Source organism: Propithecus coquereli, unplaced genomic scaffold (genome assembly GCF_000956105.1).
Source record: "Propithecus coquereli isolate 6110/MARCELLA unplaced genomic scaffold, Pcoq_1.0 Scaffold119, whole genome shotgun sequence".
In the NCBI taxonomy this organism is placed as follows: Eukaryota; Metazoa; Chordata; class Mammalia; order Primates; family Indriidae; genus Propithecus; species Propithecus coquereli.
This window is the reverse complement of record NW_012135969.1, coordinates 7932031-7957768: the sequence shown is the minus strand read 5'-3', so window position 1 is coordinate 7957768 and position 25738 is coordinate 7932031. Positions and strand designations below refer to the sequence as shown.

The 25738-nt window shown below is 58.5% G+C and overlaps 1 protein-coding gene across 34 annotated transcripts in view; it reads right to left on the bottom strand.

Moving 5' to 3' along the window:
- Window positions 1–7379: 7379 nt before the first annotated feature.
- The window catches only part of CACNA1G (calcium channel, voltage-dependent, T type, alpha 1G subunit), a 62208-nt gene continuing 43849 nt past the window's right edge, over window positions 7380–25738 (bottom strand). For 2 of the 34 annotated variants that reach the window (XM_012661857.1, XM_012661865.1), the window contains 13 exons: window positions 25053–25266; window positions 17923–18074; window positions 17112–17221; window positions 16306–16439; window positions 16004–16074; window positions 15798–15876; window positions 15583–15704; window positions 14886–15239; window positions 14070–14213; window positions 12354–12488; window positions 10509–10686; window positions 10089–10258; window positions 7380–8839 (listed from right to left, as the gene is read on the bottom strand). In XM_012661857.1, coding sequence (XP_012517311.1) covers window positions 8105–8839; window positions 10089–10258; window positions 10509–10686; window positions 12354–12488; window positions 14070–14213; window positions 14886–15239; window positions 15583–15704; window positions 15798–15876; window positions 16004–16074; window positions 16306–16439; window positions 17112–17221; window positions 17923–18074; window positions 25053–25266 — 2598 coding nt within the window. In that variant the 3' untranslated portion in view covers window positions 7380–8104. Of the gene's footprint in view, window positions 8840–10088; window positions 10259–10508; window positions 10687–12353; window positions 12489–14069; window positions 14214–14885; window positions 15240–15582; window positions 15705–15797; window positions 15877–16003; window positions 16075–16305; window positions 16440–17111; window positions 17222–17922; window positions 18075–23178; window positions 23233–25052; window positions 25267–25738 lie in introns of all 34 variants that reach the window. The other 32 variants (XR_001138208.1, XR_001138211.1, XM_012661880.1 and 29 more) reach the window with 24 other exon arrangements.

Here is a 25738-nt window from a genome sequence, read left to right as displayed (position 1 = left end):
CTGACAGCCGGTGCCACAGCGCGGGCCACAACGGGTGCCCTGATAGCCGCCTCCGACCCCCCGCGCCCCGCCCCCGGCCCGCCCGCCCGTCCGCCCGCCGAGCCCTGCCCCCAGGCTCTTTGGGTCGGGCTCTGGCGTCCGTCTCTGCGGGTTGCGTCAGCACCCCGCCTCCGTGAAACTTCGGAGGCGCTGGGAGGGACTTTGGGGCAGAGGTGGGGGGCCGTTGACAAAGGGACAGCCACTTCGAGTGGCCCCTGGGCCATGTGGGAGAGATGCCCCTCTAGGTACTGAGGCTGATAGGCCCAGAGCAGAGTGTTTGCAAGGGGGGAACTGGGGTACACAGGCTCCCACACACACCCCCTACAACTCCGTGGGGCCCGACGAGTCGGGGAGACGGAGAGAGATTTGGCAATCCTCTCCTAGTAAAAAAGAAATCTTTGAGAAGGTCAGGGTCGTCTCTGGACGTCTGTTTCCTTATCTGTAAAACAGGAAGAGCTTGTGTGCCCAATCAGGAAGGCTACCTCTTCCCCACGAGTTGCCAGAGAAAACCGGCAGACAACACACAGTGAAGCGGTGCGCGCTCCTGCGTGTGTGTGCCCGGGGAGCAGGGGATGGAAGGAGGCCGCGGCAGCATCCAGAGGGCGGCCTCCTATAGTCCTCTTAAATTGCTGCCCTCTGAGGCGCTGTGGCTCCGTGATCTTGTCCTGTCACTTCAGTGCCTGCCTGTGCCTCCACTTTCACGTCTGTGAAATAGGGATAATCGTAGTAGCATCTTCCTCACAGGGTTCTCTGAGGGCTCACTGGGAAGGGTATGTGAAGCATATTGACTGGAACACTTAGTAGGCACCCAACGTGTGTCAATTTCCTCCACTTCAGCCTGATCAGGGTGGGGATGGGCAGGTGAACCCAGGAAGAGCCCCCCATTAGCATCCTCCTCCTAAGGTTGAAATTCCACATTCCCCATCTGTAAAATGGGTTTGGAGTCGGAGGCCTTTTCCTGTTTGCCCCAGCTTGGCCGTGCCAGGATCCCTCCATCTCTCACTCCCCCAGTCACCCTTTCTTCCTTAACAGGGTCGTAGAAGCCAACTCACCATCCCTTCTTGGGACCTAAAAGGAATTCTCCCTGGGCAGATCTTCGCCTGGCTCAGCTCTCCACACCCCTGCCTGCAAAATCTGCCTCATTTCGCCCTGGCCATCCCTTTCCTGGCACTTGTTCTCGAGAGAAGGTGTTTCCTTCCTTGGCTTCTCAGTGGCAGGTGCTGGCGGGAGCCAGTAAGATAGCACAGAAGTGGTCGGCCACCTCCTGTCTCTCTAGGAAGGCAGGAAGTCACTAGAAGGGACGTCTCTTCCTCTGTGGGCTATCAGAACCGAGATCTGGGCGGGCACAGGATGGCGGTGGGAATGAGGTGGACGAGGCTCCCCCATCCCTGGCTGTTGGACTGGGGGCCTCTACCCCTCCACTGGGCCAGTCCTCTTAGCCTCCTCTCTGTCTGCCCCCTTCCCCTGCACTCACCCGCTCACACCCACCCTTTCCTCTCCTCCCACCCCATCTCTGGGCAAAAGACTTTACCCAGATTTCACACCTTGTCAAGGTGTGCCTTGGGTTATATTTAGTTGTGAAGATTCTGTTTCCTGACAGTCAGAGAGGTCCCCAAGGGCAGGGACTGATTGAGTCACCTCCAATCACCCCCTATGCCTCGGGCAGTGCCTTTTGTATACTGTGTGACCTCAACAAGCTCCTTGATGTCTCTGAGACTTAGTTTCTTCAGGAACTTGGGCAAGGTGTCATCTGTGCTCTCTCCCAGCCTTGGTGGTCCAGGCTGCTATGGCCTGGGCAGCTGGGAATCTTCCTCTACCCCCTCCCCAGCCCCGGTCATGGCTTCATGAGGACCCTCTGCCCCTGGGTTGTTGCCTTGATCTACCCACCAGCACCCCCTCACTCTCCCTCCTCTCCCAATCCTCTAAGACTTGTGGGGTCTTAGGCACCAGATAAATCAGGAAGGTTGGCTCTGGGACTGGGGGCACTTGGGGGCTCTCCTTTAGGGTCCTTCAGGAATTAAGCTCACCAGTCAGACCTCCTTCCTGAGATGGGGAGCCCAGAACTAGCCTAGACTTCCACCTGGGACCTTCCAGCCCCAAGGTTGGCCGGGCAGTCCAATGGTTAGAGCTCTAGCTTGGGGCCAGGTCCGTTAGGTTCTGGCTTCAATATTGGGGCTGAAGCACCTTTTGGCCCTAGCCTTTTCATCTTGCCATCGCCTTTCCAATGCTACAGCACTGCGTGGGAGACTCCGAGATCACGATGGGGGCCCTTGGGGATCCTCGCCTTCCCCCGTCTCTCTTGAGGCATTGGGGCTTCAGCCCTCCTGGCCACTCATGAAATGTGGCCCCTTTCACACAGCTCTTGAATAATAACCACAGTATTTCTAGGATGTTATTGTTTTGCTTGTTCTCACCAGAGCAAGAAATCCAAGGCCCTGAGCCACCCCATAGCTTGCCCAGGGCCACAGAGCTTATCCTGGCCCAGGTAGGATGAGCCCCACATCTTCTGAATGCCAGGCTGTTTCCATGCAGCCTCCTGGAGCAGGACGCACCTCCTGTATCCGCAGCTGGTGCACGCATGCCTCCCAGCCCACCAGCAAAGCTGCACTCTCCTCCCCACACCCTACCTCCCTCTCTGCGTCTGGCAAACTCTACCTATCCTTTAAGATTATGCTTGAGTCCTCCTCCCCATCAAAGCCTTTCTCGGACCTCTCCCATCCCAGTCCTGGGCTAGGGATGCTTCCTCTGCATGGTCCCCTTCCTCATACCGTAATCACTCATTGGCTTGCTTACCTGCCCCAGAGGACTGCGGATACCTTGAAGATAAGGACTGAGTCATTTTATCACTGTGTCCTCAGCACTCGGGACAGTGCCTGGCAAAGTTGGCCCTCAGGAAGTGTTTGTTGACTGATAAAGCAAATGCCCCATTTCCTAAGAAGAGGTGATAGCGTTGTACCTACTGCTACTGTGGCATTAGGTACAGTCCCAGCAGTGGGCACTGTCCACTCTGCTTTTGAGTTTTCAGAGCCAAGATGGTTTCTGCTGGAGGGTTCCTGGGAGAAGCAATAAAGGCCTTGTGGGTTGGGCTGCGGCAGAGAGATGGACTGAAACTCCCCCAGCCTTAGTGGCCCAAGCCCCATCCCTCCTCCCCAACTGACTGCAGCTCCAGGCAGGATGGAAGGAGCATGTGCTGCCTCCCCCGCACAGCACAGCCAGCCTCCCAGGGGAACCCAGCATCAGGGATTTCCTGGCAAGGAGATGGAAAGATAAGATAATTGCAAGGTACAGCTCAGGGCAGGCATGACAACAGAGAGAAGAAAGCAGAACAGGGAGGGACAGGGAGACTCAGGCACGGGAAACGTTAGGGTTGGAGACAGAGGGACAGGGTGTGGAATAGCAAAGCCTTTCCTCCCTCTTACTGCCTGAGTCTTTTAGCCCCTGGTGGCTCCCCGAAGGCTAGGAGCACCCCCAAACCAGGCTCCAGCTCCTACACCCCAGCCTCCCCCTTGTCCCCTCCCAAGCAGTGGGCCTGTTTTCTCCAGACCCCAGCCTGGTGGCCCCTCCACCCCCAACCTGTGCTTGATCTGATTTGGCATGCAGGTGAGCATGCTGGCTGCTGTGCCCGGCTCTGGAGTTTTCAAAGCAAGAAGAATTAATTAGCTCTGCGGGCCACAGTCAGCAGCTCCCACACCTGGACCAGAGGTAAGACACGCAGAGTTTCAAAGTTCTTAGCAGAATTCCCTCCTGGGGGTTCGCTGGAGCAGCTGCCTCCTTGACCCGCCTTGCTCTGCCCCAGAGCAACTAAACCTGCTTTGAGAGTTAATTCCCCTCCTGGCAACCACTGTCCTGGATTAGTCCTGAGTCCCTGAGCTTCAGGCAGGGATCACTGAGCATCGTGGGCTCAGTTCTCAGATGCTGGGATCCTTGTCTGGGCTTCTCCACACACAAAGTCCTTTACTGGTCCCTGTGAGCCTGCTTCCTCCTTTAGGGGTCACAGAAAGCACCTGTCCCTCGAAGGGACATCAGTGTGGGTGTCCTCTCCCTGGCTTGCTCCCTCTGCAAGAGGGGCACCGGGTAGCACCAGGTGAGGGTGCCGCCTTGTGCTGCCACCTGGTGTCTGATGTCCTTGCTACACCGCTGTCACCAGCCCACCAGCTGTTGCCAGGCACTGAGGGAAAAGGAGGCCATGGGGCACCAGACTGTGATGGGTGGGGACCAGGGTGAGGGTGGAGGTGAAGGTTGTTTGGAAAGCGGGTGAGGTCTGGGTGGGGCAGGCGCAGAGGACAGGAAGCGAGAAGGGAGTGGGATGGGGAAGAGAACAGGTGCCATGGGGTTCAAGGGCAACATTATGCCAGGAAAGGGTGAGGCCCGGGAACCTGGAGTGATTGCAGAGCCAGCCTTGGCCAGCTCTTAGACAGCCACCTGGAGCCAAGGGACACCTCGGCTGTGTTTGAACCCCTCTCCCCACGGTTCCCTGTGATCGAAGGCTGGGAGCCCACAAGGTGGGAGGCTGTGGGCCTCTCTAACCCTCTGAGTACACCAAGCTGGGAACATGTGTGTACATGTCTGTGAACATAAATGTGATTGCTTTGGAAAAGGGCCTCCGGCAAGTCATTTTGTAAGCAGGACTCTTCCCATCGTGCTCCATGCCCCCCACAATGAGAAGAGACGGGGGTAGCGTGGCTTGGAGTTTGGGCAGACCTAGGGTCAATTCCCAACTGTGCCATTTTCTGGCTGTGTGACCTTGGACAAGTCACTTAACCTCTCTGAACCCCACTGCCTCATGGAAAATGCTAGCAATTGTACATCCCTTGCTGGGGTGTTTTGAGAAGTGAGACTGCAGATGAGCCTCAGAATTGTTTTTAGCACCAGCTCAGCTCGCCCCTTTTCTCAGTCCCCCACCCCCAGACAGACCTTTTCCTGGAGTCCTGGGGGTGGAGAAAGCAGAAGCAGCCAAGCCCGAGGTGGGGGCTGCAGCTGCTGACACAGTTTCCTCTGAACCCCCAAGGGGAAGGGCAAAAGCGACAGGGTGGATGCTCCCACCTCCGAAAGCCCCCACCCTCCTGAAGCCCCCAGCCAGTTCCAGTCCTGCCCCTGGAGGCCTTGATCTGAGGCCTGTCCCCTCCACCAGCCCCTCCCATGCCAACCTCCTTCAGTCTTCTCCACCCGCTGCCCCCACCCTCCATGCACCCTGGACAGAATCGAATAACCACCAGACAGCAGCGTGAGGTTAGCATCACCATTATTATTACTGCCATTCGTAAGATTCGGCGGAATCGGGATTTCCACTGCAAACCCTTTTAATGAGACAAAACAGTTTCCATCATCGATAAAGATTTTACATTATTGGGGGAGAGGCCACAATTCTCTCTCCCAAAATACCCACTTTGCCTCTGCTGTTAATATTTCCACATCGCTACCCAGATGCCCCCTCCAGGTGCTGTCTTCTTCCAGAGAAACCGGTCAGTCCACTGATGGGGCCAGGGAGAGAGCGGGGCAGCCTCTTCCTTTCCACCAGGCTGACCACTGCACATCAGAACAACCCAAAAGTGTGCTCAGTGCACCCCAAATAAGCTTCCTAGGCCACTACTGGGAGGAGGGGGCCAGGGAAAGGGGACCCCAGAAAGAACCAGGCATGCCAAGAGTCAACCTCAGTAACGCTACAGCTGCAGTATTACAGTGCTGCCCTGCTGTCCGGTTTGCGGGGTGTGTGCTGGAACGGAGGGGAGGGGTAACGGTCCAGCTCTCTGGCTTCGCCTTGACCCAGAGTCCTCCAACCACTAGAAAGAAAAAAGATCCCAGAGCCTCTTCCCCATGTCTTCCATCCTCATAGGAAATAGACAGCTATAGAATTCTACAAAAATATAAAAGCTTCATCTGTAGATCCAGGTGACAAAACTCTAGGAATTTTGTACAGCTTTGCTTAAAAAAAAAAATGGCAGCTCCTACAAGCACTCCTCTCCCTATCTGAGGAGGCCGGGGGGAAAAAGAGTTTGGCATTATTGCACGCCCTAAAAAGATAAAACTAGGTGTTTGCTTCAAGGAGTGGTATCATTTCTGTCCAAAAGAGCAATTAGAAAAGCTCTCACCAGCTTAGAAAACACAAGGCTGGACAAAGCCTCCGGGGCCACCCACCCGGCAGCCTGGCACCCCCAGCTCCCAGCTGCCTGGTTCGGAGGGGGGCTGTACATGAGGGCTTCATTGAGGTTTCCAGAATCCAATCCAATCCAGTCCTGGGGTTTGAAGGCCCCAGGGTGAGGCGGTAGGGCTATCAAGGGAGTGGGGTTGGGGGGCAGATGTTTAAGGGTAACACCTGGCAGGTGACAGGCTGACTGAGCCCATGGTCACCACCTCTTGGCACCAGCATTTCAGACAAGAGAATATTGCTTGTGGTAGCACCAGAAAGGTGGCTGAGGGCCACACTTCTTTCGCCTCCTCCCGCCTGCCTGTGGCTGCCTTCACTACTCCCTCCTCCGCTGGTTCCCACTGGGCAGGCGGCAGACAGTGTAAACACCTTGATGGTGCTCCTACATCACCCCACAGGGGGCCAGCTCCCCACTCAGCAGGCAACTCCACCAGAAGGTCGCCTCTGGACACCCAGCCCTGGCCCTCATCCCTGGGACAGAACCGCCCACTTCATCTGCACAGCTTAATTCTGTTGCCAGCAGGTGGGCGGGCAAGGGAGTGCTAGTCAGCTCCCCGGCGCCCCCAAAGGCAGGAGGCTGAAGCCCAGACCAATCAGGTCAGGCATCCAGCAACAAGTGTGGCAAATCCAGGGCTGAAGCTTCAGGAAAGAAGACCTAGAAGCATTTGCCCCTTTTTCCTCCACCAGCCCACAAATCCAGCTCTGCAGCCGCTCAGGCATCCTCCCCCAGCCTCAGGCAGCCCATTAGCCAAAACAGCTTCATTATGCCAATTTCCAGCTTTCAGTGTGCGGCTGATAGCTGTCAGCAGAAATAAGAGTTAATCTGGAATTACTCACATTCACTGAGCTGCCGAGCTAAGGGGAAGCAATAATGCTTTGATAGCAGAAGGAGGAGACCCTGCCTCCCCAGCCTAGCACCAAGCGAAGGGGCTTCTCCTGTCCTTCCTGCCCCGGGGAGGGCAGGCTGGAGGTTGCAGTCCTCCAGAGCAAGGCGTGTGGGTTCTCTCTCCCTCAGACACACACACACACACACACACACACACACACACACGCACACGCACGCACACACACACACGCACACACGCACACCTTCCCTTCCTGCCGCCCACTCCCCAACTCCAGGAATCTCTCTCCAATGCCATCTGGACATGCCTAACTCTCCATGCCCTTGGCTTGTACTCTGGACCGTGATTTATTTTTTATTTAGGAAAATTACTTTATTTTATATAGATATAGATATAGATATAGATATGTATGTATGTATATATAAAAAGGTTCCATTTCATTTGTAAAATCTCATTTTTTCCCTTTTTCTTTTTTTTTTTCCCCCTACAGAAAATGATGACGAGGTTAAAGGAGAAAATAAGTTACATTACAGTTTCCAAAATGGTTCTCGCTCTCCGCTGAAGATGGGCCACCGTCGGGGCTGAAATGCACTCGCGGTCCCAGCTTGTGCTTTGCAAGAAGAGGGAATATAACTAGACTGGTTATTTTAGGTTAAAATAGCCAAGAGACAGACGCCTTCGCCTCAAAAATATTCTGAGACACATAAAAGTAGAAGGAAACAAGTCTCTTCAGTCACAAAATGTCGTACATCCCGCATATACTAGATTCAATTAATTTAATAAAATAGAATATACATAGAGATTCTGCACAAACGTATTGCTTTCTCCCAACAGCTCCTGGTGTCGGGAACCTCAGCTGCACTGGGCCTCTCTCTCCTTCCGCCTGGGGCCAGAGGTGCCAGGGCTGCTGCTTTTCACTCTCTTTGGAAGTTCTGCTTGCAGGTGCCCAGAGCGACCGAGACAGGGAGCGCCTCCTTGGTGTCTATATGGAACTCTCTTCAGGAAGATAGCCCAGGAGGAGGAGCTAGGATTTGGCACCCAGTGGAGAAAGGCGAGTGGGAGAGTGGGGCAGGACTCAGGGGTCCAGGTCTGCTAGGTCAGAGGATAAGCCGGAGAGACTCAGCACGTCTGTCTTTGGGGAGGGTGAGGCAGCCATGCTGTCAGGGGGGCCAGAGGCCAAGGGGTCCTTGGACTCGCTGGACGGAGCCCTCCTCCGGAGGCAGACACCAGGGCTGGGTGGGGGCCGAGGGCCCTGGCTCTCGGGGGGGTCTATGGAGATACTGGGTGGGCTGAATTTTTTCTTGGGCCGGCTCCCAGGCCCCCCAAGAGGCTGGCCCCCAAGGTTCGAGGGGCCTGGGCCCAGGTGGGGTTGGGAGCCGCTGTCCAGGCAGCTGACGGCAATGGAGTGTCTCCTCTGTTCATCTAGCCAAGACACAGGCCGGCGCTGGCCGCTCTGGGCTTCCACACTGTAGCATTTCTTCAGGTCCCGCGGGGATGGGGGCTCCTCCTGGCCGCCGGTGGGCAGGAGGTCTCCTGAAATCCAGCTCAGCTCTGTGTCCAACTCTAAGCTGCTTCTGGTCTCTGGAGGGCCCTTGCCCTGGTGGGGTTCTGGACCTGGGCAAGGGGCTGGCGGGGGCATGTGCTTCGAGATCTTGCTCTGGCTGCGGGAATGCTGCTGCACTTGGATGCTCGACTGGCCCCAGAAGGAGTAGGCCCGGGCCAGAGGTGGGGAGGGCCCACTCACCTCTGATAGCAAGTCCTCCCGGCTGCCCAGGCCCTGGACGTCCAAGGAATCAGTCCTTATTGCTGCCTGTATGGGGTGGAGGAGGGGTCAGCGCAGGGGTTTCCTCTCCAAGGTGGATTGTCCCTCCTGTCACCACCCCCATGCCCATGCGGCTGCAGAGGTACTGGCAGCTGCTCTTATTGGGAGAGAGGGTCCATATACAGCCTGCCATCTGTGGTCTACCATGCCTCCCCCCACCCCAAATCCTGTCTTCCCTTCCCCATGCCCAGGTATCCCCCAAGCCTGCAGGAATGAACGGCTCTCTGCAGCCTCCCATCCCTTTGGCTTTGAATACCCTTCCTGGTTGGCAAGCGCCTCTCAATTTAAGGACTCAGGTTCTCTGTGATGTCGTGCTTGACAATCTCCATCCCTAAGTAAAACTGACCCCTTCTTCCTCTGTGCTCCTGTTGCACGACACACACGAGCATCTGGCAACTGTGACCTGTTGCTGCAATGATCTGATGGTGTGTATGTCTCTGCTATGGGACTGTGAACTCCAGAGGCCAGGAAATGTGTCCCCAGTGCCTGGCACCCAGAGGCCATTTAGTGAATATTTGCAGAATAAAGAAGGACCGAGCCTGCCGTCCCAGTACATAGGGTCGAGCAGATTCTCACGCTCACGCAAAAGGCAGACACGGGGCACGGGCTATGGCCTTGTCACAGGTGGGGCAGATACGCCTCACCTGGCTCCATGTGGCTCTGCTCTGTGCCCTAGGAGTGTGGGCTCCAGGAGGTGGGCTTGGGGCTTGGCCAAAAGTGAAGACACTTAAAACCTGTTTCACATCCCTCAGCTCGGTCCAAAGTGTGGAGAATAGGAGCCGGGCATGGTGGCGCATGCCTGTAGTCCCAGCTACCTGGGAGGCTGAGGCAGTAGGATCGCTTGAGCCCAGGAGTTTGCGGTTGCTGTGAGCTAGACTGATGCCACGGCACTCTAGCCCGGGCAACAGAGGGAGACTGTCTCAAAAAAAAAAAAAAAAGAGTGCAAAGTGTGGAGAATAGGGAAGCCACTCTGGGCCGGGGGAAAGGAAGTCCAGAGGCCTGGGTTCTATGTCCAATCGATATGTGTGGCCCTGGGCAACCACTGCCCGCCCTGTCCCGGCCCCCAGGACTTCTCGGTAAAACAAGAAAGTGAGTATGAACTTCAAGAAGGCACAAACCACCTCTGCTTTGCCCTATACTGTCTCTGGTACCTAGAACTGATCTGGCATACCCTTGGCACAAATAAACGTCTGCTGGAAGGCCCCAGGCCCATGCCCACCGCTCCCCGCCTGCTCACCTGGCGCCTGAGTGGCCTTTGAGCCAAAGGGGAGCGGCCAGGTGGGGGTAGTTTGGGGATGGTGCCCCATGTGGGGGCGCTGTGGGGCTGGAGCAGATGGGGAGCATCTTTGGGAAGCTGCAGGATGTAGCTGGTGTCTGCTGGTTGGGAGTGAACAGACAAGACGGAGCCTGCCAGGGGAAGCGGAGCAGGGGAGGGGTGAGGAGGAGAGAGGTTGTCCTACCCGAGCCCCTCCCTTCCAGACTCTGTCCCCCATCAGGGCCTCTACCCTTGCACCCCACCCCGCTGCAGGCTGGGGGCTCCCCAGAGGTAGGAGAGCCCCCTTTTGCTGCCTCAGTCCCCCCACTCAAGTCAGGACTGGCTTAGGGAAGGATGGGGTCTCCCTGTGTGAGCTGAGCCAGCCTGCCCCAGCCCTGGTACCTGACTGAGCTTTGGGGAGCCCCCAGCCCCTGCGTCCCAGGGACCCCTCGGCAGTGCTTCCATCCCGACACATGTAGCTGTCGTTGGGCAGAGAGTGCGTTCGGCTGACCCCAGACTTCCGCACAGTCAGTAAGTCTGGTCCCAGCATGACGGGCACCTCCTTGGGGTGGGGCTCCATCTGCAAAAGGAACAGGGGTGGGAGGTGGGGGGAAGAGAGGGTGTCTGGGTTTGGTAACTGAGGCAGAGATAGACAACAGAAACCAGCCCCCCGCCCGCCCTCACCCCCACCCCTCCCAGGACAAGGTAGAGATGGGCATGAGCGTGGCCGGGGAGGGGCAGACATGGGGAAGAAGAGGGTGGGAGGAGGCCCTGCCCAGGAACCTAAGCACATTGTCAAGTCCAAGCCTCCCAGTGGGGTAGGGGAGGGACGAGGGGGTGTCCAGAGAAGGTAGAGCAGCCCCTAGCCCCCAGCCCTGTAGCTGGTTCACGATCTCATTCTAAGGCCCCATTTAGAGGCTCTGAATCGAGCCCTGGTGCTAAGGGGATGGGCCCCGGGCCCTGGCCCAGAGCAGCACAGGAGAGGATTAAAAGCTAACAGCACGCCCCCCACCCCTTGCTGGAGCTGTGGGGGGAGAGAACACTCTCAGTGAGCAGGGGACTGGGCAGCCCTTGAGAGCCTGCAGGGACAGGCTGTTAATCTGGTCCCTGTGGCAGTCCCAGCCCCAGCACCGGGCCTGTGATGGGTTCCTGCGGGTTGAATGACAGCCGAACACCAGGGAGATGTCAGGGCCGAGTCCCCACCTCCACTGCAACAACACAAGGACTCTGGGGGGCGGGGGAGCCTGGCTATGTGGACTCAGCTCCTCCCTTAGTGGACAGACTTGGGGTGGGAGTGGGATTTTGCTGTTTCAAAGAAAGGAGGTACTCAGCCTTGGCCCGCTGGAGGGAACAAGGTTTGCTCCCAAGAGCTTTCTCCATGACCCTCATGACTCCACCCCCATTCCTAGTTCCCCATTCCTAGTTCTCAGGGAGGCTGCAGGGCTCCTGTCCCTCACATGGGCCCAGCCAGCTGAACAGCCCGCAGGCCTGAGGATGGCTGCAGGAGAGGCCAGTCTTCCTTGCTTCGCCTCCCAGCCCTGGGCTCCACTTCTGCCAGCCACCCAAGACCCCTAGGGACCCCCAGCCGGAGGTCAAGCCTCTGCCCCAGCTGGGCCTGCTCTGATGGCAGGAGGGGAAGGGCTGGGAGGAGGGGCTGCTCACAGCTGGAAGGGGTCAGGGAGCTGGGGGCGGGGGGCTGGGGTGGGGAGTTGTCAGACACAAAGAAGCCCCCCCACCCCACTGAGTTTGGCAAGGACGCAGGGACACACAGGGACAGTGACAGAGGAGACAGGGAACAGCACCCCAGGTGAAGAAGGGCATGGTGGTAGCGGAAGAGATGTGGCTCTCACCCACTGTGTGGTGGTGAATGTCTCATGTTGGGGGGAAGGAGGGGTGCAGGGACGGGGAGGGCTGGCTTGCACAGGGCTCCAAATACAGAGACTGGCTCTGATGCCACCTCCGTGTTGGGCTGTGTCACTCCTGGGTGTCTGGTTTAACTCTTTCATAAGCACTGTCCCTACGCCCTTCTGGGCAAGGCCCCAATTTAATCTCATCTAATTTCTTTGTCCCCAGTGGGGGACTGCAGACCTCATGCCAGCAGAGCCTGCCTGCCGGCTGATGCCTCCGGATGGAGCCTGGTGGCAGAGTGAGAAGAGGTGCCCAGGGTCCTCCCTGGGCCACTCTGGAGCCCTGCAGCCAGCCCAGCCCCGGGGGTGGCCGGGGAGCCGTGAGGGGCAGTGTATGTACATTGCTCTCCGGGGCACTAAGTAAGAGTGTGTGAATGTCATCAGGCAAAGAGTCATCCGTCAGAGCTAGAGAGCAGGACGGTTCAGACACAATCTCTGACGTCAGAGACAGAGCCTCCATCTCAGCTAGAGGGATCTAGACAGGGAGAGAGATGATCAGGCATGAGAAACCAGGACAGCGCACACGTGTGCACGCGCGCACACTCTCTCGTCCCCAGTTCCCCCTTTTGACAAAGCGTGGGGAAGAAAGGCGTCCCTTCTCTCCCCCCCTTTCCCAAACAAGCCCACAGCGCCTCCCCTCACCCACTTCAACCCCCTGCTCTGATCAGAGGCTGCGGCAGGCACCAAAGAGCCAGAGCAAACACTGACAAAGCGGAGACACAGAAACACATTCTAAAGACACCCCGGGAACCTCACCAGCCCCTCCCACACCACCACCACCCCGGCAGGGAGCAGGGAGGAGGAAGGGCTTTCGATGTTCATAAAGATGATACCAAAAAGAAAAATGAAGAAAGGCCAGCAAAGCACCGTCTCTCCTCTGGGCACAGACAGAGCGGCACGGGGGGTGCTGGGGACAATGCCGCCAATCTGACGGCTGTTTTCTGCCTATTCTGTTTTCTGCCTATTCTCTCCACTTCCAAGAGCCTGGCAGGACTTGGCCTGCCCCCAGATTCCGGCTTCTCCCCTCACGGGCCCTCCTCCGCCTGCCTGCAGCCCGCCCTCTCCAACTCGGGCTCTGGGGGGTGCTCTCCTCCCGCCCGCCGGCGCCGGCGCGGTGGGCGCACGCGGGTGGGCCGCCACACCATCTGGCTGAGACTGAATCCCAAGAGGCAAGGTCCCTTCCCATGTGAGGATCACCGTCCGTGTTTTTGGATCAGGCTAAAGGCTTCCCAACAACCTGCCTGCGGAGGACTGGGCTTTTCTATCTCCAGCTGACTCCTGTCTCCACTCCAGGTCTGAGCCCCTGACCTAGGTGGAGGGGTGGCGGGGCCCTCTGCCCGGTGGAAGGGATCAAGGGCAGAAGAGGAGGGCAGGATGAGCCCAGAAGGCAGAAGACGTGGGATTAGACGGGACTGGGGGAGAAAGGCTGTGGGAAGGGGTGGGCCTGGGGAGGAAGCCAAGTCCTATTCCACACCACGGTCTCGGAGCCCATGCCTGGCGGGAGCCTTCCATCCCTCCCAGGACAGAAGTCAGCGGCTACTGAGCACTCATCATGCCCAAAGGGCTCCACGGCTTGAAGAGCCACCAAATGGGACTGGGGTGGGTGCTGGACACAAGAGGAGAAATAGACTGTGGCTCAAGACATGCCCCTCAGTGGATCCCCTGGCCACCTGTGCTATTCCCGGCACCTGCGTCTGGCACCTCACCCCTCCACCCCTAAGGTCCCACTGCCAACTTGTCTTCTGCCCCATCGCCCTCTTCTCTTTCAGATTCTTTCTTACAAATCACCTCCCCAAGCTTCTTCTCCCTCTATCCTACCCCCTTGGAAGGGCAGCCTCAACATCCCTCCCTTCCAATTCTGTTCCAGAGGTTGATCTCAGCCTGGCGGAACCCCTGACTGCCTCCTGCCAGGCCTAACACTCAACTGAGGTCCTGAAGCTGCCCTTCCTACAGATACCCAGGGGCCCGGCGACACCCCAAGCCTCCCCAGAAGCGTGGCACAGCATGGCACAGCCCGCAAGGTCAGGGGAGGGGCACAGCAGGAAGGCACAGTAACCTGTGGGTCGGAGCCGCCCAGGCTGGGGGCAGAAGGGAAGGCAGAGGGCTGGCCCCCCGGGCCTGCCAGCTCATCCATCAGCTTCAGCTCCCCCTCCAGGGAGCCCTGGAACAGCAGGGACATGGTGTCAAACAGCTGTCTGTCCTGGGGAGGACCAGCCCACAGGGAAGCCGGAGCGCCAGGGAGCAAGGGGTGGAGGGGCAGTGACGGGAAGTGTCGTGGTAGAGGGTTGACAAGAGACAGAGGGAGAAAGAGGAGGTGAGACCCACATGACACACAGGCACACGCGAGCGCGCGCACACACACACACACACACACACACACACACACAGAGCAACAAAGAGACAGAGGAAGAGGAGGGCGTGGGGAGGAGGGAAGGTGTGAGAGGAGGAAGGAGAGATAGGAGATGGAGATGAGAAGAGCCCGTGGGAGGGAGGGAGAGGGAAAGAGAAGATAGAGAAAAGGATGGAGGGATGGACGGATATCAGGGGGGTTAGAGGGTGGGTAGGACAGAGGTGTGGCAATTGGGCAAGGGTAAGAAAGAAACAGGAAGGAAACAGAAAACTTAGCCTTGAACCTAAGAGCCAGGAAGGGGAGGCCAGACTAGGCCGCGGGAGCGGGGGTGGCCTTGTGGGGCGAGTGTGGGCGGCCTGCTGGGGAGGGGCAGGCACTGCTCCCCAGCATCCAGACAGCGGGGTCGGAGGGATCCAGGAGGAGCCTGGAGTCCTCTGTGCTGCCACATGCCTCCCACAGTCCACCACGCCCGCCCTCCTCCTGCCCCAGGCCCCCGCGCGGCAGGGGTGGGTGTGCGCTCACCAAGGGGTGCTCCAGGGAGAGGCGGGAGGCTGCTCTGGCATGGGCCTCGGTGCACAGGGCCCCGGGCTCAGGGCTGTCGGGGCTGTCAGGGCCCGTGACCCCGGGCCAGAGGAAGGGGCTGCTCAGCGGTGAGTGGGGCTGGGGGCTGAGGGTCTTCATCTCCAGCTCCAGCTCGGCCTCCAGCTCGGCCTCCTCCTTGGCCTCCTTGTTGCTCTCCTCCAGGTGCTTCATCAGCACGGCGATCACCACGTTGACCAGCACGAACTGGGCCGTCAGCACGAAGGACACGAAGTAGATGGGCGAGATGACCGTGTTGTAGCAGGTGGACTCCTGGTCACAGTCCCGGAGGGTGTCCTGGGGCGGGCGGGAGAGAGGGTGAGGCCGGCAGGACAGCGGATGGGGCTGTCGTGGAAAATCGGGTCACTGGTGTCACAGAGCATGGGAAGAGGAGGAGGGAGGGGAGGTGGAGGGAGTGTCCTAGGGACAGAAGAGCATTAGATGTCGCCTGAGGAAGTGTGAGTCAGAGCACATCCTGGGGAGAGGGAGTTCCAGAGCCTTCTGGTATGGGGGAGAGAAGGTCACATGCTTTTATTCATGGCTAATCCATCTTCCCAAGGAATCTTGGCTCAGGAAATAGGGCTGCCTCCTTGGTGCCTAGGCCAGCCCTGGCAGGGACCTGCTAAGGGTGGGCTCTCACCTTCATGATGCCGTTCCAGTTGTCACCTGTGGAGACTCGGAAGAGGGTCAGGAAGGCCATGCCAAAGTTCCGGAAGGTGGCATGCCGGCCCAGGCCCTCACAGGGGTGTGTCTCATCACACTCTGGGGAGGAGGGGGATGGGGAGAGGTCTGTGTTAGTCCTGGAGCCCCTGGATCTCCAGCCCTGGCTCCTCCTCCTCCCCCATCCCGACTCACCCAGGTCTCCAAAGAGCTCCACGCCCAGAGCTGCAAAGATGAAAAACAACAACATGAAGAGCAGTCCCAGGTTCCCCACCTGGAAAAGAGGAAAAGAAATGGAAAAGGTGCTGCTGGATCTCCCAGTCAGCTTCCCTGAGCCCCCAGCCCCTCTGGAGAGCACCTCCCCCTCCCCAGAGACCCCCACCCACCCCGCCGCCAGCTACCTGGGGCAGGGCCTGCATCACCGTGTCCAGCAGCGCCCGCATGCCCACAGCCATCTTCAGCAGCTTCAGCACTGCAGGACAGGACAACGTCATGAGCTGGCCCCTCTGGGTCCCTGGCCACACAGCTGGCCCAGACAGGCCGCACGCCCACCTTCAGCCCAGCCCTCAATCTTCCTCGTTGGTGGAGGCTGGGAGAAAGACCCATGGAAACCCACGGCCAGCCACAAAGCTGACTCTTGCCATCTCTCCCTGGGCTGCTGCCCCGAGGGGACAGGTGGGTGGGCAGGCAGCTGGACACCAACCTCGGGCGATGCGCAGCACCCTCATGATGCGGATGATGGTGGGGTTGATGGGCAGAGAGGCGTTGACCTCAATCTCCTCCAGTGTGATGCCCATGATGGACAGCAGCACGATGGCCAGGTCCAGCTGGTTCCACCTGAAAGCCCAGGACACGGCCCCCTGAGTGGGGGCAGGGGTCGTGGAGGAGGGGCAGTTGCAGCACAGAAAGACAGGGCTGGGAAGGAGGGCAGCGGCCAGCTGGTCCAGCCTCCCGCCCTGCAGAGGAGAGGCATGGCTTACCTGAGGCCACATGGCAAGTGGTGGCACAGGTAGGGCTAGGACTTTAGCATGAGGGCCTCTGCTTTTTATTTGTATTCATTTGCTTTTATACGGTGTTTACTATGCACCATTTTATAAATAGGAACTCATAAACTCGCAACTCTGTGATGTGGACACCATTATTGTCTCCTATTTTATGGATGAGGAAACTGAGGCACAGAGAGGTTAAGTAACTTACCCAAGGCCACCAGGATTCAAATCTGATCCAGTCAGTCTGGCTCCAGCCTCTGTGCTCTTAAGCCCCAGGCTTGGCCACATTGATTTCCAGCTGCCAGTGCCCCCAGGCCCCGTCTTGTCAAACTCCCTCTGTGCCCTCCCATCTCCCAGGCCCTGGGTGCTCCCCTGCCCCGGTGCCAGCCACCAGTGGGGGCCAGACCTCAGCAGTTACAAAAGGGCTTTAGGCACTAGGTCCTCCTGGGTCTTTCCCCAAGAGACACACCCCTCTCTGCCCCGCCACCCAACTCTCCCACCCCTCTCTCCTCTCCATTACCTGTCCTGGAAGAACCGACGGAAACCAAAGGCCACGAGTTTGAAAACTGACTCCAAGACGAAGATGACGGTGAAGATGTAGTTGCAGATCTTCAGAGCCTCATCCAGGATCTGGCAGGGATGGGGACAAGATGCAGGGTCTCCTGAGGCCCAGGGTGGAGGCCTGCCCCCCCACCCCATCGTACTGCCCGGATCTTGGAGACGGGCTGAGTCTAAGGAGAGCCGTCTTCCCTGCTCCCACGAGGAAGGCTGACCATCTGCCCCCCACCCCAGGGTGGAGTAAGGTCGTCATTCATGAGAATGTGGGCCTCGTGAGAATGTGCTGGAAGGCACAGGGTGCTAGGACTGGAAAAGGCCTTGCACATTACCAATTCAACCTCCTCGTTGTACAGATGGGGAAACTGAGGGCTGGAGGGCAGCCAAGGGAGGCTGATTGGAAAAGTGGCAAAATCACAGTGAGTTCTGGAATTCCAGGAGGGCAGGCACCAATGTGCCTTCTTTCCCTCAAAGGTCCAGAGCCCAGCTCATGGTAGGCACTCAGTAAATATTTGCTAGGTAAAGAAACCAGATCCTCTACTTGCTAGCTGTGTGACCTTGGTCAAGTCAACTAACATCTCTGGGCTTCAGTGTCCTCATATATAAAACAGAGATGATACCCACCTCCAAGGGTCACTACAAAGGGCACAAGAGGAAACCATGTAAGGTGCCCAGCACTTGCCTGGCACAGAAGTGGCCTGGCTCAATTGTGTTCGCCTCGCCCAGGGGTTCCGTGATTGGAGGCGGGGGTCAGGTGGCTGGTCCCTTGCTCCTACCTGGGGCTGCTGGTAGTGCTCCATGGCCATGGTGACTACATTCAGCCCGATGACACCTGTGATGAAGAGATCCAGGTAGTGGCTGGTGCACAAGTGGTGGACGAGGAGCCGGAAGCGGGAGTAGTCCGAGTAGTAGGGTTTGGACTGGGCTTCTGGTGGGGCAGGGAGGAGAGCAGAGCAAGCGTCAGGTCCCTGTCCCAGGCACCCCTCCACCCCCAGTCCCTCACAGCTGCCAGCCTCTAACGCCAACATTCCGGTGTCATCAGCATCCTCACCCTCCCCACACTGCCCTTTGGAGGCGGGGGGCGCTCTCTCGGCACATCCCCCTCCAAGCATCTGTTGTACTGGCTGCAGTCGAGGGCAGGTTGGGTCAGGACATGCAGAGCTCCCCACCTACATTAGACACCAGGTGAGCCCCCTCCCCAAGACAGCCTCTAAAATCCACCAGCCCCTCTTAAAGCCCTCGACTCAGTGTTCCGCAGCAAGGCCAGATCAATAAGATGAAAAACCACCGGTCTTATCGGGCTCAGAGGAGGCTCCACCAACAGAGCGGCAAAGGCTTTTGCTCCTTCGCCAAGCTCAGCCCCGTGTGGGGAGCTGAGGAGATTACACATAGCTGGGATTGGAAGATAAAACCGGAGATTGGAAATTGGACATCTTCTTGGCTGGCTGCACTGACCCACTCAGAGGGCCTCCAGGGGGCAGGGCTTGGGCCTCCTGCACCCTCGTGTGGGGGAGGGTAGCGGGGAGGCCTCAGGGCTCTGCTCCATCCCAGACTCACGCTGGGAGGGTCCCACTTGTGGACTCACCCAGTTTCTAATGAGGCAATGCCTAGCCTGCTCCTGGGTGTTGGGGCAGCATTAGGCTGCAGACTGGGCTGGAAACACTGTCTGAGATCTGTCAGAGGCATGATATTTCTCTTGTAATTAGTGAACCACTTAGACATAAAAATCATGGTGCCAGAAGGTTGGCCTGCTAAGCAGGCAGAATAAATCTGGGGGCAGGAGATTGTAGGGGGCCCCTCCTCTAGGTGCTGAGGAAGGGCCGGGCCAAGTTGGGGCACATATTATCTGGAGGAGGTTGACAGATTGGTCTCCCAGGCAGCCACAAAGAGGGAGGAGGCTCCTCACGGGGAGGCTTGGGGCAGCCTCAGGTCCCAGACAGCCCTTCCCCCTCTCAGGAGGTCTAGGGTGGAAGCCAGCCAGCAAGGGCTGCAGCCTCTGAGGACCGTGCCAGGGGCTGGCTGGCTCAGGGGCGGCAGGAAGCTTTGGGCCCAGGCCAGCTCAGATGTAACTGTCCTTTCCCATGCAGAGGACCATTTAACAGAGAGGTAAACTAAGGCAGGGAGCGGCCTGGGGTGGGCCCCCACCAAAGGCCGAAGGAAGAAGAGTGCCCAGGAGCTGCACAGTCGGCCTCGTGGGCTGTCGCGCTCTAAGCCCACGCGGCCACTCCCCAGCATCGGCCCTGAGGTGTGGATAACCAAGGGGCAGCGTCCCTGAGGAGTTCTGGTGTGCCTTACGGGCACATGAGGCCATCGTTTTGTTTTCAGAGAAGTGGCTTCATTTGTTCAGGCTGCCCTCCTGTCCCCCAGGAGTGTGGGGGTGGAGAGGCCTGGGGCAGGGGACGTGAGGCCCCGGGTCATCCACACTGCGATGGTGGAGGGTGGACCGCGAGAGCCGGGCCTCTTCCTTCCTTCCATCAGTACCACGAGAACCAGAGGGCGCTAGTCGCCCAGCGTTGCCTTAGCAGCCGGAACTCTTTCTCTGCATTAATCTCCATAAATGCCGAGAGCACCCGATCCCATTATGCTAAAATATGAATGGAGAATTAACTAAAATGTTTGAATACAATTAGGTTAGAAAAAGCGGTTCCTTATTAGCCCCATTATTAGCCGAGACAACGTAGAGGAGAGGCTGGAAGGGAGAGCTGCCCCCTCTCCCCGTCACCCCAGCCTGACTCTGTAGGCAGCCCCAGGCCAAATGGGGCCCCTGCTACCACCAACTCTGCCTTCCAGCCTTGCTCTGGGAGCCTGAGGGGTGGGTGGGCTTGGATTCAGCCGGGGACTCTCCTGCAAGCAGCCCAGAGGGGAGGTGGGTGCAGGAGGACGGAGGCAGGGCTTGTGCTCAGAGCAACAGGTCCCAGGCCCCTGAGGTCCGTACAGCACCCCTCCACCCCTGCCCCTACCCCAGACCGGCAGGTGCCGAGGCTGCCAGAAACCCCCCGCTAGAGCACAGGTCCAAAAAGTACCAGGCCAATCTCATCAGCATCTCCCCGGACCCGTTTGTTTCACAGAGGGAGAGAATGAGGCCCAGTAAAAGGTGATTCTTTCAGCACATTGTGAGGCATGACCCAGCAGGACCCGAACTTCCAGCTCGAGTCTTTCGCCCCCACTGCCAGGTGGGTTTAGACACAGGCCTTGAGGCTCTGGCCCAGAAGATGCCCTTGGATGGTCTGTCCAGAGGGCTCTGGATGAAGCCACCCCACCCCTCCCTTTGCTGCTCCCTGGACCTTGGTTCTATAGGCAAGCACCGAGTTTGCAAGAGAAATAGAAGCCCCCTGGGAGGAGCCCTGGGCAGGTCTGCTGCTCTGACAGCTCGGGCCACAGCATGGGAGGGGCTTGCACCGCTGCTCACTGGCAAGCTGGTGGCCGTGGCCCCACCTGTCTGCGTCCCAACAGGGTGAGCTGCCCTCCCAGAGAAAATACCAGTCAGACCTAGGACTGCCCAGACCCCCGGTCAGGGGCAAGGGCAAGGAAGGGGTGAGAGGCGCTGTGAGGCAACAGGCACGCTGAGTTAGTAGGGGTCACCGGGAGCCCGAGGCATGGCCAGGGTGGAGGGTTGGCAGAGGAGAATGGCAGTGAGTAGGCGGGAGGCAGGGGTCGCTCCCAGGGACACAGGCCCCCACGGCAGAGGCCGCACCTTCAGCTGCCGTGGCCAGGCCTGATCACTGGGCCCCAGCCTGGTGGAAGGACAGGGTGAGTGGAGGTGGATGCCGCAGGTGGCCGAGGGCAGTGGAGCTGGGGCTGGAGGCTGAGTGGTCACTTGGGGCTGGCAGGATCACCGGGCAGCTCGGTCCCTCCCTCCACCAGGGATGCTGGGCTAGGCTGGACGCAGATGTCTGGTCAGGCCCATTCCCCAGATCATCAAAGGCTCTTCTCTTCTGCTCTTCCCTGGGGTCTGGCTGCCGGCTCCCCCTAGGAGCAGCCCCAGGGGAGAGTGATACCAACAGGGAGATGTGGTGCAGTGTTTGATCCCCACAGCCCCAGGCTAGGGGGTTTGACTTTGTCCCCATCACCCTGGGGGGCAGACAGGTGTATCAGCACCACCAACCCCTGGGAGCCGATTGGAAATGCAGATGCTCAGGTCCTCCCCTAAACCATTCTAGAAGAACTTCTTTGGTGGGCCCGGGGAGTGTGTGTTTATGCTCTCCAGGCGGTGCTAATGAATACTGAAGTTTGAAAAGCTCTGGTCTGGACCATGCAGAACTCCAGGTCCTGGGAAGAGGGATATGGGCTGATCTGAGCCCCTCTTCAGGGTCTCTGAGTCCTCGTTAACAGCCAGGGAGGGAATCCGTGTACGTGCCTGCATGTGCCAATGGGAGCAAGGCAGCATGTCCCCAGAATAGGGGGTGCAGTGCAAGAGTAACCAGAGTGTTTGGCATCGAGTGGATGTGTCATGTCTTGGGGGCTGTGACAGTGTGCATGTGCTGATTCACGGGACAACCCCATGGCAGAGAAGCCTCTGCGGGCCTGCCTTGTGCGAGGGCGGCGTTTGGGGTGAGTGTAAATGTGTACATGCGTCCATCTACAGACCAGGTAGAGCCACAGGGGGGAAGCTGAAGGCCACTTCTCCTCCCACCCAGTCCCCTAGCACTTCGGGAATTTGCAAGACAACTTGCTGCAGGCTGGCAGGACCCTGGCAATCTGGACGCAAACCAGCTGCAGACTCCCGAGCCCCCAGAGAGACGGTCTCTCAATGCCAAACACCACAGCTCAGCACCATGGGGACAGGAGACAGGGATCCATCGAGGGCCTCAGGGATGACTCACTGAAGGGCAGCTCAAGGGTCCTCCCTTGGGTGGGTCCCAGAGCCCCCAGAGACCAGGCAGCCCAACACCCTCAGGGCAGCGTCTGCCTGATTCTGGCTGGGGGATGGGGGGCGGGGAACAGTGGAGAAGCGTGCAGCCAGCGGCTCCCAGACTGAAGTCCCCTGCCCTCGGCAGCCTGGGAAGGCGGCCACATGGGGTCCTTAGGTTCTTTCCAATACTTCTAAAAGCTTAAAAGAAATCCTACATTTGCCTGCATTAAGACCCCCCAGACTAATTTAAGGACAAAACGGTCTTTCTTCGCCATCATTTAGTGTGTAACCTTCTGTAGCTCAGAAGCTCTGATTAGCAATCAGATGTGCCTCTGATTAGTAAAAACGGCCAAACAAAGTCATTACTGAAGTGCTCTCAACTTCAGAGACAGCCTTTGAAAATGTGGGGTCTGTTGGACAACATGATAAGGGGGCCCTCGGGGAAGAACAGCTCGGGAACCACCGGCTGGACACATCGTGTGGCCACGTCCCACATCTGGACTCTCTGAACCTCTGAAGCTCCGTTTGGGGGCCAGCGGGGACGGGGAGCAGAGCGGGAGGCCAAGGGACCAGAGGAGGGCGGGCTGGACCAGGAGAGCCTTCCCGGGGACACAGCCTTCGAAGATAAGGACCCAACTCATTCCCAAATCTTTGGCTTTTTTGGGAGAAGCTCGTGGCCGGCACAGGCCTTCAACTCCCAATTCCTGCTGTGTGTAGCGATGACGCGGCCACTGTGACTACTTGACTATTAATGAGTCTGTTCAATTATTCATCGTTACATTTTTAAAACAAATCCTTCCCCTCTCTGCTCCTCTCATCCTGCTCCCTTGGATCAAAGTCTTCCCCTCAGACAAAAGGAGATGGGAGAGATTTGCAGCTCTAATAATCGACCGGTGAGATACAGGATGCAGGCACAGGAGGGGAAGGGGGGCTGCAGAAGCCTCCGCTGGGAAGGTGGGTCCTCCAGGAGGTGTCCGCGGAGGGGCGCCAGGCCCTCCCCTCCCATCCGGTTCCGCGCAGGCCTGCGGGGTGACGCAAAGCCCAGCGCTGCAGCCCCTGCCCTCTTGGGGGCCCCGGGGACCCTCACCCCGTCACCCCAAGAGGATAGAATCAATGAGCCATGGAGAGGGAGCAAAGAGCACGTCCCCACACGCATGAACCCACACCCCAGACGCAGTACCTGACGCAGCGCTGGCTGAGCTGCCGGAAGCAATTACATCGTCCAGCATTAGATCTAAAAGAACGAAACACGACATTGGTCACTGGCCGGACCAGGTGGGCTGGGCAGGGCCCCTCAGCAGCTCGCATCCCCTCAGCTCCGACCCTCACTCTGCCTATGAGTAAGGTGCGCTGAGCATGGGTGGCGTGTTCTGAACGTCCAGCCCCAAACTGGGGGCACAGGGCACTTGAGGAAGATAAACGATCCCGTCAGCTGGCCAGGGTCACGGGGCAGGGAGGCACCAGGAGGGCATGCGGCCTGTCATCAGGACAGATGTCCGCTCCTACCTCGCGTGGCCTCAGCTGCACCTGAGACGGCTACAGACCCCAGAAGGGGAGCCAGCTGGTCAGGCAGGGGCCACAAGTGCCTCCTGCCAAAAGAATTCCATCTGCCCGACTGCAAGGCGGGGGTGGGGCGCATGGAGCAGGGGCGGGAGTGTGGCCGCTGGGGACAGCGCACCTGCTCAGCTTCAGACATCCACGGGGAAGCCGAGGCCAGACCCTACCCGGAGCTGAGCAGGAGGCCTTGGGGGCTGATGCCGAGGGTGTGGGACAAGAACTGAAGAACTGCACTGCCCACTGCTGCCCAGAGGCCAGCGTCTCCTCCGCGTCCTCCCAGAGCAGCCTCCGCCTCTCACCGGGAGCACGGGCCCTGTCCCACCCCCACCCTCCTCTGCAACTCCCAGGCTCTCCCCCCTTCTCCAGGTGCCTCGCTCAGGTGGCAGGAGATGGAGCCGAGGGCAGAGGGGAGGCGGGGGCACCGCAGCCCCTACCTCACTTGGTGGTACTCACATTTCAACACACCCGGGGGAAACTCAGGGCACTGCACGCGTCTTATCGGCGGAAGGAAGATGGTTTGTGAAAGGGCTGAGAGAGCGTGGGAAACCCACACCCCAAACAGGGACAGACACACAGACAGACAGACGAAGGCCTGGAGGAACCCACACACGTGAAGACACTTAGAGAGACGTGGGCTGTGACTGAGAGAGGCTTGGAGATTCTGCTGTACCAGATAGACAGGAGCCCTGAAGACAGGGGACACAGGTGCAGACGCACCTGGAGACACACTACAGACAAAGGGACAGGCGCCTGCCGATTCTCTCGCGTCCTTCCTGGCCTGTGTCTTCCCTCTGAGCCTTGGCCTGCCCATGGCATAACAGCACAAGGAGGGATGGGGTGGGGGCTTCTCCCACCCAACGCCAAGAGATGCTGGCGAGCACAGGTGAGGCCCTGTAACCCTGGACCTCCCCTGAGCCTGGGGAGATTTTTTCTTCTTTAGTTTGGCCAAAAAAACATAAAAACAAAAAAACATGGTCAGGAAGCCAGGTAGTTTTGCTGGAGACCAGGAGGGAGGGTGGGCTTGGCTTCTCATGTTGTTGTCCATTTATAGGTTCTGCTGAGGCCTTGCTCGGCAGCTACAGACAATACTCGGGCACAGGGTCAAGAGGTTTGCCTGCCAGCCCTGGGGTGGGCAGGACTGGCACCTGGGCCAGTCCCCGGGTGGCTGGATGTTGGCACAGGGCAGTGCAGCATCCCACGAGGCTCCTCTGAGAATCGAGCTGGGGGAGGCCGTGTGTCCACTCCCACCTGGCATCATCCGGGGAGGATAATGCTGAGACCCAGGGAGCCCCCCAGGCTGGGGGCAGCTCCTTGAACCTTCAGGGCTGAAGTGGCCAGCTTCATGCGGGCTCTAAAGGCAGACATGCTGTTGGGGGGGAGGAGATGAGGAAGGGGTTGGGAGCACCTTCTCCCTACCCCCAGCCCCAGCCCCCAGCCCCCTGCAGTCGCAAGGCCAAGGTCAAGCACGACCCAGAGAGATGTGGAAAGACTACCGACCAGCCATCTGCTTCTCCTTACTCCTTCTCTTTTTCTCCAGTCTCCGCAGACGCTTCTCCTCCCGCCGCCGGGCTTCCTCCTCCTCCTGGTGCTGCCGACACTTGTGGAAGTTCTCCACCACCACGCCCACAAACATGTTCAGGACAAAGAAGGCCACAATGAGCAGGAACGAGATGAAGTACAGCAGCATCCAGGGGTTGTGGTTCATGATGGGCTGGCGGGGAGCAGGAAGGATGGGGAGCGTCAGGCGCTGCCCGCAGCCTCGGTTCCCACAAGCCCAAATAGCTGCGGGGACCTGGCAGGTGATGTAAACGCTGTGGGTTTGATGTTAGGCAGTAGGGAGGGGTGGAGACTATGGCAAAGGAGAGAGTATATTCTCCATCCAAAGGCAGCTTCTTTGTACCAGCTGACTCCTCCTGCCCTGAGGAAATGCAGGCCCCGTGTTCTCAGACCTTCACACTCTTCGCCAGTAGACCAAATCTGGATATTCATGTGAAATTCTCCAGTTTTTAAAGATTCACCACAAATTCAAAAACTTTTAAACATGTTGCAGGCCAATAAAACATGTCCAGATTTGGCCCACAGGCCACCAGTTACAGCCTCTGTTGTGAGATGTGACGCCCCTTTGATGGCCTTTTGCCAGCCCACCTTGCTCTTTCTGTCCTGTGCCCGCAGCTACACCTGGC